Genomic DNA, 17,364 nt, shown 5'->3' with positions numbered 1-17,364 from the left:
AAAGTTGCAAGAATTTAATTGAAAATAAAAACAAGATTGCAAAAAATCGGCATCCATTATGTAATTGTACAGTAATGAGTGTACCAGTTTATTCAAATTCTTTTCTTTGCAGTTTCTCAAACTTTTTGTTATATCAAAGTCAAGAGTGGATAGGCTATTGTAGAGTATTCTCAATCGAACTGAGATTAGTTTCGGTTTTGCGGCTGTTAATTTTTCTGTGAGAGGTATCGTTTCGATTCTCCGTCCAGTGTCGAATGATCTGTCAATTTCCTTGTCAGATAAAAAGCAGTTTCCTTGCGAGTTAGAAGATTCACTAGGTTGTTCTCTGCTGATTATTTCTGATAAAAGTTTTCGAAGTTCGTAACGTGTAGCTCAAATATTGATGAAATTTTGTTTTTTGATCTACAACTACGAACTTCTTTAAGTTTTGAAAACCCAAGAACTATTCTCATTAGGAAGTTTTGTTGATGTTGTAGTCTTTCTACAACACTTTGTTTGACGTGCCATATATTAGAACTCCGTATTGATACAGTGTTTGAACAAATTGTTTATAAATTTTCAGAAGTAATTCTATTATCAGATAATGCTTTGTTTGATATAAAATCGAAATGTAATCGTTACATTTCATTTGGACATAGTCATGTGCTCTTCAAATGTGAGTTTGTTGTCCATTTTAACAACTAAATATTTAACACATATGTCTACGATATCGTTTATTTATATTAGAAAGAGAAGTGGTTCTAGTACTGATTCTTGAGGGACTCAGCTCTCAATTTCTTTAGTTGAGGAAGATAATCATTTATATCGATCCAATTGTTTGCTATCTTTCAGATAAGACTTGGGTAAATCTTCGATTTTCGCATCTCAAACCATAATTGGATCATTTGTCTAGCAAAATAATGTGATCAACGGTATCAAACGCTTTTGAGAGGTCAAGCAAGGTACAATGAGCCATAACTTTTTTGTCCCTTAATCTCTGAATGTTTTCCAGCTTTCCTGTTAAAGCATCGACAGTTGATATCTTACTCAGGAAACCAAAGTGTTTTCTGGAGAGAATTTTTTTCAGCAGAAATGATATCAGTCTTCGTTTAATAACTTTTTCAAAAATTTTCCCAAACAGTGGTATTAAAGAAACTGGTCTGTACTTGCAAGGCACATTTTCATCTCCATCCTTAAAAATTGGCACAAGTTTTGAAACTTTTAAGCTTTTGGGATTCAACTATGATTTTGTTGAAAACATCTGTGAGGTATCCACTAATGACTGGATTAATTGTTTTTAGAAGATGGTTTGTTAAACCCATATAACCGAAACTCTTTCCCAACAGGTTGCTTTATTTCGAACTTCACTTCATTTTGTACCGGCTTTAAAACAAAAGAGTCAACAACTCGATTAATCGTATTCGCATCATGTGGTTTCTCAATTTTCTTTGCAAGTGGAGGGCCAAAATTTAAAGAAATTTTTGAGTGTTTCGAGGTCAATTGTGTTTGTGATTTTTGATTATATTCGGATGGCAAATTTGATTCAGATACCCATAAAAACTTTTGCCGTTGGAATCATTTTATATAAAATTTTTTTTGTAGTTCTTTTTGGCGTTTCTCACTAGTGTCTTGTTGTTCTGTAAGTTGTAATTTTTTTTACTTCTTGTGAATTGGACTGCAAAAACTTATTCTAAAGACGTTGTTTCTTGGAACAAGCAAACAACGTCTTGTGACATTGTTGGTAATCCAGTTTCTTTTTGATGAATTTTCTGGTGTTCTATTTATCATTTTCTCGAGATTGCAAATTCCTTCCTCCGCTGTGCATAACCAAAAAAATTATCTTTTGACTGAATATCTTTTGACAGTTCAACATTTAACTCCAGACGTTAGTAAACTTGTTGAGAGCATTCCAGTTTCTTTGTTTTTCTTGTTCATCTTCTCCTATAGTGTTGTTTTGATTATCGTTAAGGTCACCTACTTTCAAATAAGTTGCATAATGGTCTGATACTTTTGTTTTCAGAACCTCTGTTTCACATTCAAAATTTGAGAAGAAAACATCTAGAGTTGAGTTGCTTGTAAAAAGTCACTTGATACGTCTAAGAATGTTCTAGAAGAAAAGTGCAACAACCGTAAAGCAAAAACTTTTCATATAAAAGACCAATACTTTTACAAGAATTGTTATGAACTTCGGTCAAGAGAAATTAATCATTAACTGAATTCCGCATCCTAAGATAGTGAATGAGCGTGAGCTTAATTATAGAAGTCAAGGTAAAAAGTTTAATCACAAGTCAATTCGGTCAGTCAAAAATGATCAGATCAAAGGTTGATCTCGCATCTTGTCGCATCAGAACACCGATTGAAACACTTTTACACCGATCATGAACCATAAGAGATTGGAGGCAGCTCGATAAAGAGCGACACGGATTTTTTTTTCAAAAAGAACTGATTTTCTGAGCCGATGACCGAGAAGGGGGGACACCAAGGGCAAAAATGGAGCTAGCAGAACTCTGTACAATAGTCACAACACTGAACGCTTAAGATGCAATATCAACGAACAACCATGTACATATAAAGAAGGGAAAAGACAAGTTATATGTAAAGCATAAAAATTAACTGCTGTGAGAGTTGAGTCCTGCTCAACTTAACATCTTCTTAGAACAAGTGGACTCTGCTGACCTGCTGTTGGAGTTTACTAGGCACCTAAAAGGTGATCCCATATACGATCCAAGAGATCTAACAACGAAATGATACAGTTATTTCAATAAACTCTGGAAATCTCTGCAAAAATACGGAAAATTGCAGCTTATAACAGCCTTCGTCACATAGTCTAACCTTGATGACGTCATTCATAGCTACAGCTGGCGACTTTCGACCTCCAAATATGACCAAAAAATCTCCGCAGACTTCCATCGATGAATTCAGTCTCTCCCACAGAGAATACTTGACCCTCTTGAACGAATCAATTCTATTGTGATGATTGAGTTCTATATCGGCTAAATACATCAATCTGCTGTGTGGACGATGATGCCTGTCATTATCTGAATGATGTTTCTTTCTCTCATGATACGTTTTGTCGTCGTGATGTTGAAGCCTAATCTCGGCACCAAAGCCTCCAACCAAAAACAATCTGTCAACAAAAATTAAGATAATTTTTTGGTTAAAAATCAAGATTCATGATACCTATCACCAAAGGTGACTATTTCAATCAAAGCAATCAGATTGATTGCAAAAATCCAGGTCTGTGAATTTCTGCAATCATTAATTAAGTATATCGTTTCTTAATTGTTTCGATCCTTTTTGATGTTAACTGACTTCTCCACCCTGAGATCTTTTGCTACTAAGTTCTCAAAGAATGAATTTCTTCAATTGGTGCAAAAAATAACAAAGATATCGCTAGCCTTTCATTGGGTCAATTTTCTAAATGGAGACTCCCCTATTACAATTGCCCTAAAGTGTGATTGCGCAAAAACTGCAGACGTGTAATTAATTTTTAACAATTGTTCACTCATTCAGATTACTGGACTATTTCCTCAGTAGAATTTTGAGCAACAAGAAAAATGATCCGGCTTGTTTTACACCTTTTTCCAATATCCTACCGAATTACGTTATCCCTAATAAAAACGAAAGATAACACTCCAACTGATATTTTCATAGCCCTAGACCAAAAAGTATTCAGAGAAAATGATTGCAATACTGCTGATTTGAGCATAATTGATTCGATGCTCTTTCCATTATAGCGTGAGGAAAGCCCACAAAAATACCATCACTTCAAATTTGTACTTAAATTTGAAATGAGAACATTTGACCCAGAAAAGATTTAATACGCTGTTTCTGAATTTAACTGCATTTGGCAAAAAATCTTCCACAAAAAACAGCTGCTATATTGCCAGAAAGGAGACACCGCTGACCCTGGTCAATGTTGAGATCGACAAAATAGCCTGCTTCAGTCAATTGCAGCCTGCTTCAGTCGGGGGGGGGGGCTTAAATGGGACTAAGAAGTTCAATAGTGGGCTTCAAATAACCACATTAGAGGTTAACATATACCACTAATAAAATTTGAAGTGAAAAATGGCACCAGTTTTGGCGCACTTTTCATTTGACTTTTAGTATTAAATTGTCGCCAATTATGTTCAGCTGTTTGAAATTGATTGAGAGAATTTTAGATCACGCGAAACGAAAAAAGTCAAGAGGTTTTAATTTCTGGTTTTTTGGGGAATGTGAAAGACCAGGTATACATTAAGAAACGTTACTTAACTCAAGTAAATATGAAACTTGATAAATTAGAAAATGTGCTGATTTATTTCCAGAGAATGCTGATTTTATTATTCATTGCGGCTATTCGTAGCGTTTCACTTGTTTTAACAGAAGTTTTTTTTCTGCTTCTTTGTGGTATCATAGAAAAATATCCTGGACCCTTTGATGCTTCAAAATTTTTTACTTTGGATGATGCTTTATTTGGCGCTCAAAATGGCATTAAATTTCTACTTTTCAACGCTCGCAGCATACGAAATAAGTATAAAGATAACAAACTTGCTACAGCAGCTGGACTCGGAAACTATTGTTACAGTAAATGAAGCTTGGATGAGCGAAGAACAAAGCTTGAATATAAACCTCAGCGCCGAGAAGAAATTTATGCATAAAAATGGGTCACATCAAACAGAAGCATCTAAGGGTGGGGGTGTAGGAATTTGGATTCCTAAGAAAACAACTTTTAAACGCAGAAGAGAATTTGAGTTGGCTGATCCGAAATTTTTTGTAACGTTGTGGCTGGAACTAGGCAATCCTTTTACGGAAGGATGTATCATTAACATTTCCTATTGTCCACATCAAAGTCTGGGTGACTTCTTTTTAGACGCACTAAGTGCAGCGGTCTCTAATTCGTTCTAAACTACAGATAATATTCTTTTATTTGGTGATTATAATATTGATATGTTGAGGCAGAAAAGCCTTCAGAATTTTGCGGCGGGACTAGTATTATAGTTATCTAACATTGATATTAATACACGCATAAGCAACAAAAAAATAGGTTTGATAGATCACTGTTTTTCGACTAATGAGCAAATCATTAGCTGGAAAAACTGTTTACCTCCTTTCGATAATGATTATAGTGAATTTTTTTCAGAGCAAACTTTGTTGGAAGAAAAACAAAACTATTTTATTCATCGAGAAACAAAAAATTTTGTCGATGAAAAATTCAATAGAGATCTGGCTCTTGTAGATTGGAGAACAGCGTATCAACAAAGAAAATTTTTTTTGACAACACTCGAAAAACGCACCAACAGAGAAGAAATTAGTTTCCAATATAAAAAATACAACTTCAGATAAACCTTGGGTGACAAAAAAAATTAAACAGGTAGTTATTGAGAAACATCATTACTCCAATGACTACAAAGTGACACAAAGTGCTGTATCATTTGTGTCTTTTTAAAAACAATCGAAACCTTTTGAATCAAAAGTTAAAAGAAGCACAAAATCGATTTTCAGAGGATTTTTTTAAGAACATTGAAACCTCGAAAGAGAAATGGAAATTCGTTTAGAAAAAAATTGGAAAGACAAAAATCAGTCCAAACATCATTGAAACTGATGAAAATGCTAAGAACAACGACAGACAAAAAATAACCTTAGACCTTTTACCTTTAGAATTTAACCTTAGACCTTTTACTTCGATGGAAATCTATAAAGTTATTGACAATCTAGAGAACAAAGCACCAGAGCAGGAATGCATCAATGTTTGGGCATTGAAATCCGGAAAATATGCTATGGGGACACATCTTCAGATTATATTTAACGATTGCATTCAAGAGAAAATTTTTCCAGCAATTCTTAAGGGCGCGCACTTCGAACCAATTTTCAAAAAAGGAGATGTTTCTGTTTCAACTAATTATCGTCAATTTTGCAAAAGTCTTTGAGACAGTTAAAAGAATCAGTTAGTAGAAAATCTTGCTAAGTTTGCGCTTTGGAGCAAAAAACAATTTGGTTTCCAATCCGGTAAGTCGTCAATTGATGCTGCGCTTTATTTTATTGAAAAAATAATAAGAAATATGGAAGATAACAACGACACAGGTGCTGCGTCCTTAGATCTTGCAAAAGCTTTCAATTCAATTTCACATAAGATCTTTCTCAAGCAAGCTGAAATTTTCAATCTCTCTAAATCAACAATTTTACTTTTCAAATCAATACAAAAATGGGTATTGACTCATCAGATGACTATTAATCATGGTGTTCCATGATTAATTCCATGACTCATCTGATAAAATAACTATAAATCATGGTGTTCCATGAAGGAACTGCGTTAGCACCTCTTTTTTTTCTGTTTTATGTCAACGATTTTTCTGAAAAATTGGAAGGTGAAAATGTTGTTGTTCAATTTGCGGATGACACTAGTATTATATGCAAATTTGAACCTAATGAAAACATTCCACAAAAAATTGAAAAAATATTAGAACAAACAGACAACTATCTGACAGAGAATCAACTCAATTTAAATGCCGATAAAACAGAGATGTTATTCTTTACAAATAATACTAAATCGGATCCAGAGTTTTCTTTTAAAGGCGAAGTTATCAAACCAGCTTATGCTTGTCGTTATCTGGGAGTACAAATTGAGTCCAACGTAACCTTTGAAAATCACATGAACTCAGCTTCAAGAAAAATGGCGAATGCAATTGGTGCTTTGTATCTTGTAAGAAATCAAATTCCTTTGAAAGTAAGAATTCATGTTTTCAAGTCAGTTGCACTCTCTCATCTTTCATTCAGTGCAGTATTCCTTCAAACTTTTACAGCGAACAGCATCAAGCGCATAAACAGCAAACAAACTGGGGAATAAAGGTTTGTTACTTTCGACAAAAATTTGACCACACTATTGATCTTCTCATTAAGGATCGTATCCTGCCCGCCGAATTGTTTATTTGAAAAAATTAGCCTAATGAAGCTACCAACAGATATAAGACACTGGGAAACATCCGAAAATCTTAAAATGTTTACTAGTCACCATAACGCTAGACAGAACAAGAGAACCAATCAAATTATTATAAAAAAAAACGAAGTGGAGTAAAAAATCTTTAATCTTGAAAAGCGTTCAAAAATTGAACAAATTGCCCTCCTCAATATGAAAATTTAATAGTAAAACTTGCTTTAAAAATTGATCGAGTTTTTGCTCGATCGAGTTTCTGCTCGATCAACACAAGAAAGTACCCGTTAATAGACAAATAGGAGCCTTCAAATCCTATTTTTACCTATGAGAACGAACAGCCACAACTAATAATGCTGATTAATTTATTTAACAATTAAAAGCATTTAGATACCTAACTTTAGGGTTATATTCTGAGTAATTTACATGTTTCAAAAAAAAGATTGTAAAGGTCACTCGAAAAGTCAAAACTGTCAAGCGAAAATTTTGCATAAAAAGACACACGTTTAAAATAATTGCTATGAACTTCATTCAAGAGGAATTAAAAAGAATGATAGCCTTCATTTCTTCCAGAGAACTCAGCCGTTAAATTGGATAAGTTTGAGGACAATTAGCTCAAAACTAACACCAGACGGCGTACACTCTACTGAAGGGCATATAATGATTTTAATCCCCAGTCTTGAAGCTCTAACTTTATGGGTTTGATTCATTATTAAGTTTTTGATTTACCCGACCACAAACCGGCAAATCGCTTTCACACGATTGGCAGTGAAGTGGTGGTGGTAGCGGGGGTTGGTCGAGTGGTGGGATCAAGTGGGAGGGGGGTCAAGAGCAGCCCTTCACACAAGGAATATATGTGTTTTAAACGGTTTCGATACATCGTCGAAAAGTTGGTAGACACACATCCCATTAAAAAGACCCACAGAACACAAATAAATGCTACAAACTTTTTTTCAGAGCAATTAAATAGCAAGGCGTCGTAAGAGCCCATTAGATTTTATTTGCATCAGCGTACTCTTGCAAATATGTTGACTTTCTCGAATACTAAGGAAATTTATAACCTCTAGGTTTTGTCAAAAAAGTTAATTTACAATACTTATCGTCTTCCCAATCAGATTGATAGACATGAACGGAAACACCTCATAACGGCCAGACAGTTACAAAAAATCAATATTATATTACCATCTTCCGTGCCAATACATGACCATTTGCACGGCTCGAAAACTTATATCTCAAATGTCTGAGCGTATATTCAAGATATTTGATTCGAGACAATAGAACAGGTAAAATATATGCATTAATATATTGTTATCATATTAGATGTCATTTATTTCGTTTGGTTCTTAATTTTGGTTTTTTGAACCCGATGGTATTCACTCGATTCCATAAAAACTTCTGATTGAAATGTAACCTAAACTCAATTGAAACATTTAGGTAGCTATATCAGCTAAATTGGTAGAGAACTGTATAAGCATTCTAGTGAGCTAAGAAATGCATTTCAAAGCATGAAAAAGTTCAAAAAGCTGCTATACTAGATTGGTTATGACAAGTCGAAAGAGTGAAGAGCAATTTCGAAGTAGTTTAAGTTTTTTTACCATCAATTGTATCATTAAAATATAAACGTAACCAGCTAATGTCGTCGGGCGAATCAGTCGCACACGACTGGCAGTGAAGTAGTGGTGATGGTTTGGGTTAGGTGAGCTGTGGATTAAGTGTGAGGGGGATCAAGAGCAGCCCTTCATACATTGAATTTATGTGTTTTAAATGGTTTCAGTACATCGTCGAAAAATAGGTATAACAGAAATACAATTTAAAAGACCAGCAAGACAAAAATAACTGCTGCAAACTTTGTTTGAAAGCAAACAAATAGCCCACAAGGCGTCGTAAGAATTGCCTATCAAAGTAATCTTGCAAATTTATTGACTTTCTGGAGTACTATATCTAGATTTACAACCTATGCTTTGCCAAAAATGTCATTTTATAATAATTATCGTCTTACAAAACTTATATGAATAACAGACATGAACAGAAACACCCCATAACGGCCTAAAAACTTTTTAAAAAAATCAAATTTCGAATACAATCTATGCCAATACCGTGACAATTCTCTCGATTCGAAAAGCTCATATCTCAAATATACAAGCGTACGCTGGGACTTTGGATTCCAGAGAACAGAACAAGTAAATTAATGCCTTAATAAATTGTTATCATATGAGTTATCATTTACTTCGTTTGTTTTTTAATTTTACCTTTTTTGAACCTAGAAGATATTCACCCGATTACATGAAAATTTCGGATTAACTTTTAACCTAAACTAAATTGAAACATTTAAGTAGCTACGTCAGAGGTCAAACTGGAGATAAATTTGCACAAACTTTGGAGGTAATTGAAAACAAAAGAAGAGAGGCTAGGAAAAGAAGCCATTTGAGTACATGGCACCGGTCAATAAAACTTCAATAACTTCAATAAGTCAAAAACGACATTATGTCTTCTAGTTTTTAATTGGTAGAGAATTGTATAAGCATTCTAGTGAGCTAAGAAATGCACTTCAAAAAAAGCTCAAAAAATCAAAAAAGCTGCTATGCTAGATTGGTTATGACAAATCGAAAAAGTGAAGAGCGGTTTCGAAGTAGTTTAAGCTTTTTTTACCATCAACTGTATCAATAAATTGTAAACGTAACCAGCTAATGTCGGGCGAATCGCTCTCACACGACTGGCAGTGAAGTGGCGGTGATGGCGGGGGTTAGGTGAGTTGTGGATTAAGTGAGAGGGGGATCAAAAATCAAAACTCTATTACCATATAAGCCAATGCCGTGACCATTTCCTCGGTTCGAAACAGTCATATCTTAAATGTCCAAGCGTAGTCTGAGGCTTTGGATTCGAGATAATCGAACAAGTAAATTAAAAGCCTTAAAAATTGCTATCACATGAGGTATCATTTACTTCGTTTGTTTTTTAATTTTGCCTTTTTGAACCCGATTACATGAAAATTTCTGATTGACTTGTAACCTAAACTCAATGGAAACATCTGAGTAGCAAAACATAAAATGCTCAAAGTTTGTCATGAAAATATAAACGCAACCGGCAAACGTCGGGCGAATCACTCTAACAAGACTGGCAGTAAAGTGGTGGTGATGGCAGGGGTTAGGTAAGCTGTGAGATTAATTGAGAGGGGATCAGGAGCAGCCCCTCATACAAAAAAATTTTTTTTTTTCAAATTGTTTGGATAAATCGTCGAAAAGTTGGTAGTATAAGAAACCCATAAAAACATTTGTTAAATCCTCCAATACGACTAGGAATAAATTGCAAATGGTAAAGCAGCAATGTACAGTTAACAATATATCATGTAAAACCAAAAAGAGTAATTATATTACTCTTTTAAGGAACTGGACCTCCCATGAGTAAAAACAAGCTGAAAGTTTTTAGCACAAATTTTATGTAAAGCGTGAATATTTAAAATGCAACAATGTAACTAAGAATTGAAGTCGAATGGCTTTCATCTCATATTGTACATCATTTACTTTCGGACTCTTCCGAATTTTTTTTCCAAAATTGTTCATTCAATTCTTTGTTCAAGAAAGCTTTCAAATTGTGTTCAAGTCTGATACTAGGAGGCAAACTATTATAAATTGGAATTGTTTGTAAAACAAAAAAACTCGGCAAAAATCTAAATGTTCATTTTTATATCAAACGTAATTTTCTTTGAACTGTCATGTTTTGTTCTCATTTTTGAGAGAACTTCAATTTTATACGTTGGACGATTGTAGATTAGTAAGCGAAATAATAAGTTACGCAACGATGCTTTAATAGAAAAACAACAGGAAATATTTTGTCGTTGAATTTGAGGAGATCTGTGGACCGATCATCTGAGGGCCGATCATACAACACGTTTTAATCAACCAACTCAATTCTTTTTCCATTTGCGATTCGGTTTTTTTGCAACCCCACCAAAACCAAAGCTGAAAATTGTACGTGACCTATTATAATTTCATAAAGTTATATCACTTCTGTTTTCTCTAGCAAGCTCTTAGTTTACTCAAAGCTTTAACTCCACAAGCCATGCTATGCGGTAACTTTTTCACTTCTTCATCAAACTTAAGTTTGTTATCAAGATACTACATCAAGACACTTCAAACTAGTTGAATGTGATATTGTTTCATTGTCGACGCCCAAAACCTCATGTCAACATCTTTCTTGCCCTGAATACTATATACACTGCCTTTTGTTTGTAAACCAATAACCGTGACTTTTAGGGATGTTATGTTGAAGTTCCGTTTTTGACAAAATTTCATCGATGTTGGATGCAAAAAGCGTCCTCTGCTTGGTGGATGACCGTACCATCGTTTTCTATAATCTTTGCTTTAACATTTAGGTTAAAGTTAAATTACAAACGATCTAAAATAGTACCATGTGGAGCTACTAATTTCGATGTTATCCAATCCGATTGAATTCCGTTCAAGATATCTCTTTGTGTTTTGTTGCTCAAAGATTTTTCTATTAAACTGGTAGTGCGTTCGACAAAACCTATATTTTCAGGTCGCTATAAAAAATATGTTAAGGTTCATAGAGTCAAAGGCCTTAGAAAGACCTAAAAACATCTGTAACCATTTTTCTCCTGTTGAGTTCTAATTTGTTCAGTAGATTTTAAGATTTTAACCAAACTGACTGACAGACAAAAATTGTTCCCTTTCTGAGAAAACTGTTATTTGAGAACTAAAAGCCTTTTCAATAAATTTTGACAAAGCGGAGGTGACGGACAGAAATTGAGTGGGTATTCAAGATTTCCTTTTTTGAAAAGGAGTTACACAGGCTTTTTTTAGATATTCAAGAAATTTTCTCTCTTTGATTAACTGATTAATGAGATCACGAAGTGGTTTCGGTAGAGCTGATTTAGCATCTTTTATTGCCTAGGCTGGTATATTTGATGGACCGAGTGGTTTACCTGTATTAAATGAATCTATTAACCCATTAATTTCCTTGGTTATTATATATCGGAAATTGAAGAACTTTTTCGGAGCAGTTAAAGAGGAATGGTATTTGCTAATTGAAAGCTTATGAAATCTCCCAATCCGGACAATTTGTAATTCAGGAGATTTGCAATTTCCATTGGCTTGATTTATCTTATGACCAAAACTGTTTAATAATGCTTGGACTCTTCTTTATTTTGGTCTTTTTTTATTATGAAGATGTTGAATGAATATCCATCTGGCTTCTCCACTATTCAACTCCTTAAAACTGGGGAGATGATTTTCCTTATGGACCAAGGAGATCGCATTTAGCCTCATCATCGCTAATTCTTGAAAATTGTTTTTTCGTTTCCTCGCATAACCAATTTTCTTGAAGCAGAAACTTTGGTTTGCCACTTTCTACAGATGTTCATTGGAGCATGTAGTGCTCATGCTCTTTCAATAATTCTTTGAAATTATAAAAACATCAAATCACTTGTTACTGCACCGTTAAAAGGTCTCATTCTGATTTTTTAAATAAGTTTTGGAACACTCTGGCTTAGTTTTGTCAAAAGGCTCTGTTGCTTTTGATTTTAACATCACACTTAAGAACGGTAATTGTTTTTCTTAATCATAAAAGTCTGTTATGATGTAATCAATTATAGTTGAAGTAGAGTTAATCGCTCTTGTAGCAATATTTACACCGGATGGTTTAAGATCAAATGTGAAAATCATAGATTGTAAAAGCGACAGAAGTTTTGTATACGCCATCAGAGGCTTTAGCGTCACAAACCATTTTGTATACGCGGCAAAAAGTTTGTATACGCCACCAGACGTTTTGTATACGTCATCAGACGTCGTGATAATAGCCCACCAGACTTTATTTTAACAGTAAAATTGCAAATATTTTGACTTTTTCGAATACTCTAACAAATTGAAAAACCTCTATTTTTCCAGAAAAAAGTTACTTTATAAAACTTATCGTCTTCTCAAACTCATATGACTGACAGACACGAACAAAAGCGCCTCATAACGGCCTAAAAACTTTGAAAAAACCATTTTTTATATTTTCTATGCCAATACTGTGACCATTTCCTCGAAAAATTAAGGTCAGCTGATTAAAATCTAGAAATAGATTTTAAAAAAGCAATTTAAACCATATAACGAACAAAGCCGGCAGATTACCGGAATATAGCCGCGATAGACGCCTGTGGCCTTACATGAACTGAAATAACTAAAGAAATAAGATAGAAATGTTGACCACCAGTCATTTAATAGACCACTAGACGTTTTGGTTAGATTCGGACTGTGATTTTTAGGAGACACATAGTTCTATAAGGAAAAAAACCCTAACGGAACTTTGCCAAAATTAAAGTTCGAAATCAAAAACACATAACTCTAATACTCAACAATTAGGGCATATACGTTTGGCACTAATCAGATGCACACTAATGACGTTTAACTAGTAAAAGTTCATAAAAGTTAAAATTCATTAAGCGAGTTTAGAAGTCATTTTTTGAGTGAGTTAAGTCACGCATTTAGCTTAAAAGCAGAACAAATGACGTCGCTCACACAAATTCTTACTGCAAAGTAGTAGAAGTCACTGAAATTGAAAAAGTCAAGTCAGGTCGCAAGAATCATCGATGGAGACAACGAATTAAAAAACATAGCAGGACAAGCCCTGACGTAAAATTCAAAAAATTTTCATTGACTAAACAAAAATTAGACCTAGAACGAACTATGAGTGAATTGGGAAAACCATTTCCATAAAAACAATTAGATTAATAAAATTTGTTAAAGAAAACTGAAAATTAAAGTCAAAATGCCGCATGTGAACAAAAAACTACCAACGAGAAAGAGAAATTTGATTTTAACAAAAAACTAGGCCTAAGATGAACTATGAATGGATGGGGAAAACCATTTAGAAAAAATACGATCGAGAAAACTGAAATAAAACAGAAAATCAAAGCGAAATTGCCGCATGTGAACAAAAAATTCCACTAGCGAGAAAGCGATTTTTTGATCAAACACTCTAGTTTAAACACTCTATTTTTTTCTCACTCTAGTTTAAAATTAGATCGAAACAATTTCACGCCGCAAAACCACTCGCTGTTTCGCTCCACTTCCTGTTTCGGAGTGGGCAAAATCACTACTACAATTTGACTTCAAAAATCATGGAAATCTAAAAAAGACAGCGCCCCAATACAATTCGAGTTCTTTGAATTGTAAAAAACCACGATATCCCCAATAATAGCCGCTATCGCTTCGCGGCTATTAATCAAGAACTCGAGCGTGAAAAGTCCCTCGAAAATTCAAATTATTCAGATGAAAAACGATAGAGCCAAAAATTGAATAAAAAGACCAAATGGCCGAACAAATGCTACAAACTGAGAGCATTTAATTAGCTCTCGCAATTAAACTCAGCTGATCGAAAAGTTTAGGGAAGCCATCTGAATACCACAAATCAAAAAGTTGTCAAATCTTTCACATGACAATATAATTTGAAGATATATATTCCCCAAAAATCGGTGAACTTATCGAAAGCAAAAAATAGCACCTGAAGTGGACTCAAGTATTACAGTAGGTACAGAAATTTGTTAATACCTGCCTCCATCAGTAACAGCCGAGCAGTGTCTGAATACCTCCAATTTGAGCGCTAAATGCTTGCTGGTTGTAACTTTAGGAAATTGTTCCAAGCAGAGAAACTCCCTCGGAACACAACATTGACATCTTAGCTTCCTCAACAATGGAAACACGACAGGTACCCGAAGGTCTTTCCCAACCATCAGTGTCAGCGCATAGTGCGAATTGAGAAGTGATAACTCTTCAAATTCGTCAAAAAGATCCAAGTTTGAGACTCTGTTCAACTCTTCCTCGGGTAGAGTTTGAATTGTTATATGGTTCAAATCCGCCGTAAAAATGTCTTTGAAATGTTCAGCTAGCCTACTGTGGATTTTCTCGACAGTGTTATGGACGTCTGGTGACCCTAGAGGACAGTTGAGCTTGTTAAAATGGCTCATCATAAACTTTCCAAAGGGATCTCGAGTGTTGAGTTGTTCGTACAAAACAACCGCACTTTTGGTGAAGTTCTCTGATATGTAGTCCAAAATACAGTCGCTCGTTTCTGAGGGTAGATAAACAAGTGAGACTTCGCCCAGGAACAAAGTGCCATTTTGAGGATCAAGCACTGTTTTCAGCTTCTCGAAAATGTCTTCGTAGTTAGAGAGGTCTCCAGGAAGAAACTTGAAAACGTCAAGGTCAGATCTGAAGCAAACTTTTATTGTTTGGCATTTAATCATCGTAAGATAGACGGTTCCAGAGGAGAAAATTGAATTCCGAAAGTATCTCATGGTAAATAAATGAATGGAGTTTTCACTGTAATTGAACAAAACTGACCTTATAAGGCGTAAACACTTTCAAAGGAATCCATTGTTTAAACAGTAAAAATAAGTATTAACTGGCCATTTAATACCCGACACAAGTGCAAAACGTTGTTCATCCACAAAAAAAGCATTCCACCGCCGTACTGATTATGACTTCGATTTTAAACATATCTATTCAATCTGATCAATGAAAATAACGCGGAAAAGAAACACCTACTCGGTTAGCAGATCGTGTTTCTCAATCATTGCTCTCTTCCGTTCCACAACTTCATGGGCGTCCACTTCAACGTATCTCTCAATGAACTCAGTGGCTCCAACATCTCTGAGTCGGAAGAACATTGTATCAAATCCAGCTCCCAGTGACACTATTTGCTTAATAGGACTGTCACTCTTATCCCCCGCGTCACCTAAATCAACAGCGACTCTTCTGTTTGAAGAATTGAGATTGCTGCAACAAGTTCCGGCTCAGCAAAGCTAGTTATGCTGTGATACTAAGAACTTAAACTTTGTCCGCTATGGTTATCAATCAGGTTTTCCAGTAAACCATCGACAGGATAGTCCTTTTTCCTTCATTGATCTCTTCAGTAAGAATTTTTCCTAGTGGAGCACGTACACCTGGATTAGTCTGAAGCGAGTACTTGTTCATCTATATTTGGTTCCCGTACATAAATCTTCAAATTTACTATTGTGATGAGAATATGCAAAGTGATTCTTTGTGAAATAGAGTTTGAGTGGAGAAAAATAGGTACTTTCGACGCAGAAAGTGCTTTTCTGTCAATAATGATGAACTAGAAACGAAAAAATTAGATAATAGCTAAGCCAGAAACATTTCGTAGAGCAAAGGATAAATAAATTCTCTCCGTTGTGACCAAAATTAAATTCAACCTCGTGAACCGCAACAAGACAACTTTGAACAATGAGCACCGAAATTAAAGTTTTGGATAAACCAATTGTGATAAACAGATGATCGCATGAATGAGATTAATCCAAACCAAAATGGAAATAAAAAAGTTTAGTATACGCAACGTTTTGCCATTGGAAAGTATTCGCATCCTTCAGCCTAATAACTTCTGCAGAAAAGAACGTAAAATATTCAGTGAAAACTCACTCAAATATTATTTCTACCCATTTAATTTTTTTTCAAAAAAGCTCTTATTTACAATTGCATCTGGAAGGTTTTGGTACTTATATATTTTTATATTTTTATATATTAAACCATTAATACAGCGTACCTCATTTTATTATATGAGGATGTCACCGCTAATGGCTCTATAAAGTATATCTAACCACTTGAAAATTACGAAAAACAATTCACGAACTCGAGTTGATATCCTAAAATTTTTAATATCAGTTTCCAAAGAGTCAAAAACAAACACAAAGACGTCTCAAAATTTTGGGAGCATCAAAGTAGTCAAAAATGCCTCTTGTGATTGAAAAGCGGAAGAACAATAAACAAGACATAGCATTGATCTCTTTAAACAACAGCTTTTCATTCATTCAAGCTGACACAGTTATCAAGTCGGTGGGGTGGAGGAGCAGATTGATTCAATTATTAGAAAATTTTTTTGAACGATCGTGGACTGGACACATGCACCAATAAAAAAAATACTGGTGAATATTTCTTATTGTTCAAAAAAAATACTACGGTAAATTTCTACTTACCAAGCTGACATGAAATTCGGGCGCATTAAAAACATAACTGAACCAAATTCAGCAAATGAAAATCAGGCAACCATAATTGGTCATTACTTAGCCTCAAAAAACTTTCATACTACAGTGACATTGAATGAGTAATTGGAAATGCTCACTTCACGCAAGTAATTTTCTATCATCAGCGATTGATAACAAAGCAAAAAATTGCACTTTGTTCATAGATATACCAAAAACTTTTCCAGAGCTCCACTGTATACAAGACTTGCATCATCACATTAAGCCAAACGTATCATAAAAGGATGCAAATTCCACATATAGTTTGTTTTCATTTGTTAGAAAATGATCTGAAAAGTTAAAAAAAAAGATTAACTTTTTAAAAGTTTTTAAAATGATTTAAAATTTGGAGATTCAAGGTCAAATCGAAAAATGAAGAAGTGCATACCTATGAAAATAATAACACATCTTTAAACGAAATATCAAACCATTAAAAATC

General features: G+C 34.4%; 1 protein-coding gene across 1 annotated transcript in view; it reads right to left on the bottom strand.

Moving 5' to 3' along the window:
• LOC142354137 (tRNA wybutosine-synthesizing protein 4-like) overlaps positions 1–17,364 on the bottom strand; it is a 58,575-nt gene that overhangs the window by 21,389 nt on the left and 19,822 nt on the right. The window contains exons 3-5 of the mRNA XM_075406404.1: positions 15,436–15,625; positions 14,440–15,099; positions 2,812–3,106 (exon numbers count right to left, since the gene is read on the bottom strand). Of these exons, the coding sequence (XP_075262519.1) occupies positions 2,812–3,106; positions 14,440–15,099; positions 15,436–15,625 (1,145 nt within the window). The remainder of the gene's footprint in view (positions 1–2,811; positions 3,107–14,439; positions 15,100–15,435; positions 15,626–17,364) is intronic.

This window comes from Convolutriloba macropyga, chromosome 15 (assembly GCF_964194025.1).
Source record: "Convolutriloba macropyga chromosome 15, txConMacr16.3, whole genome shotgun sequence".
In the NCBI taxonomy this organism is placed as follows: domain Eukaryota; kingdom Metazoa; phylum Xenacoelomorpha; order Acoela; family Convolutidae; genus Convolutriloba; species Convolutriloba macropyga.
The sequence above is the reverse complement of the archived record's forward strand: the minus strand, read 5'-3'. Positions and strand labels throughout refer to the sequence as shown.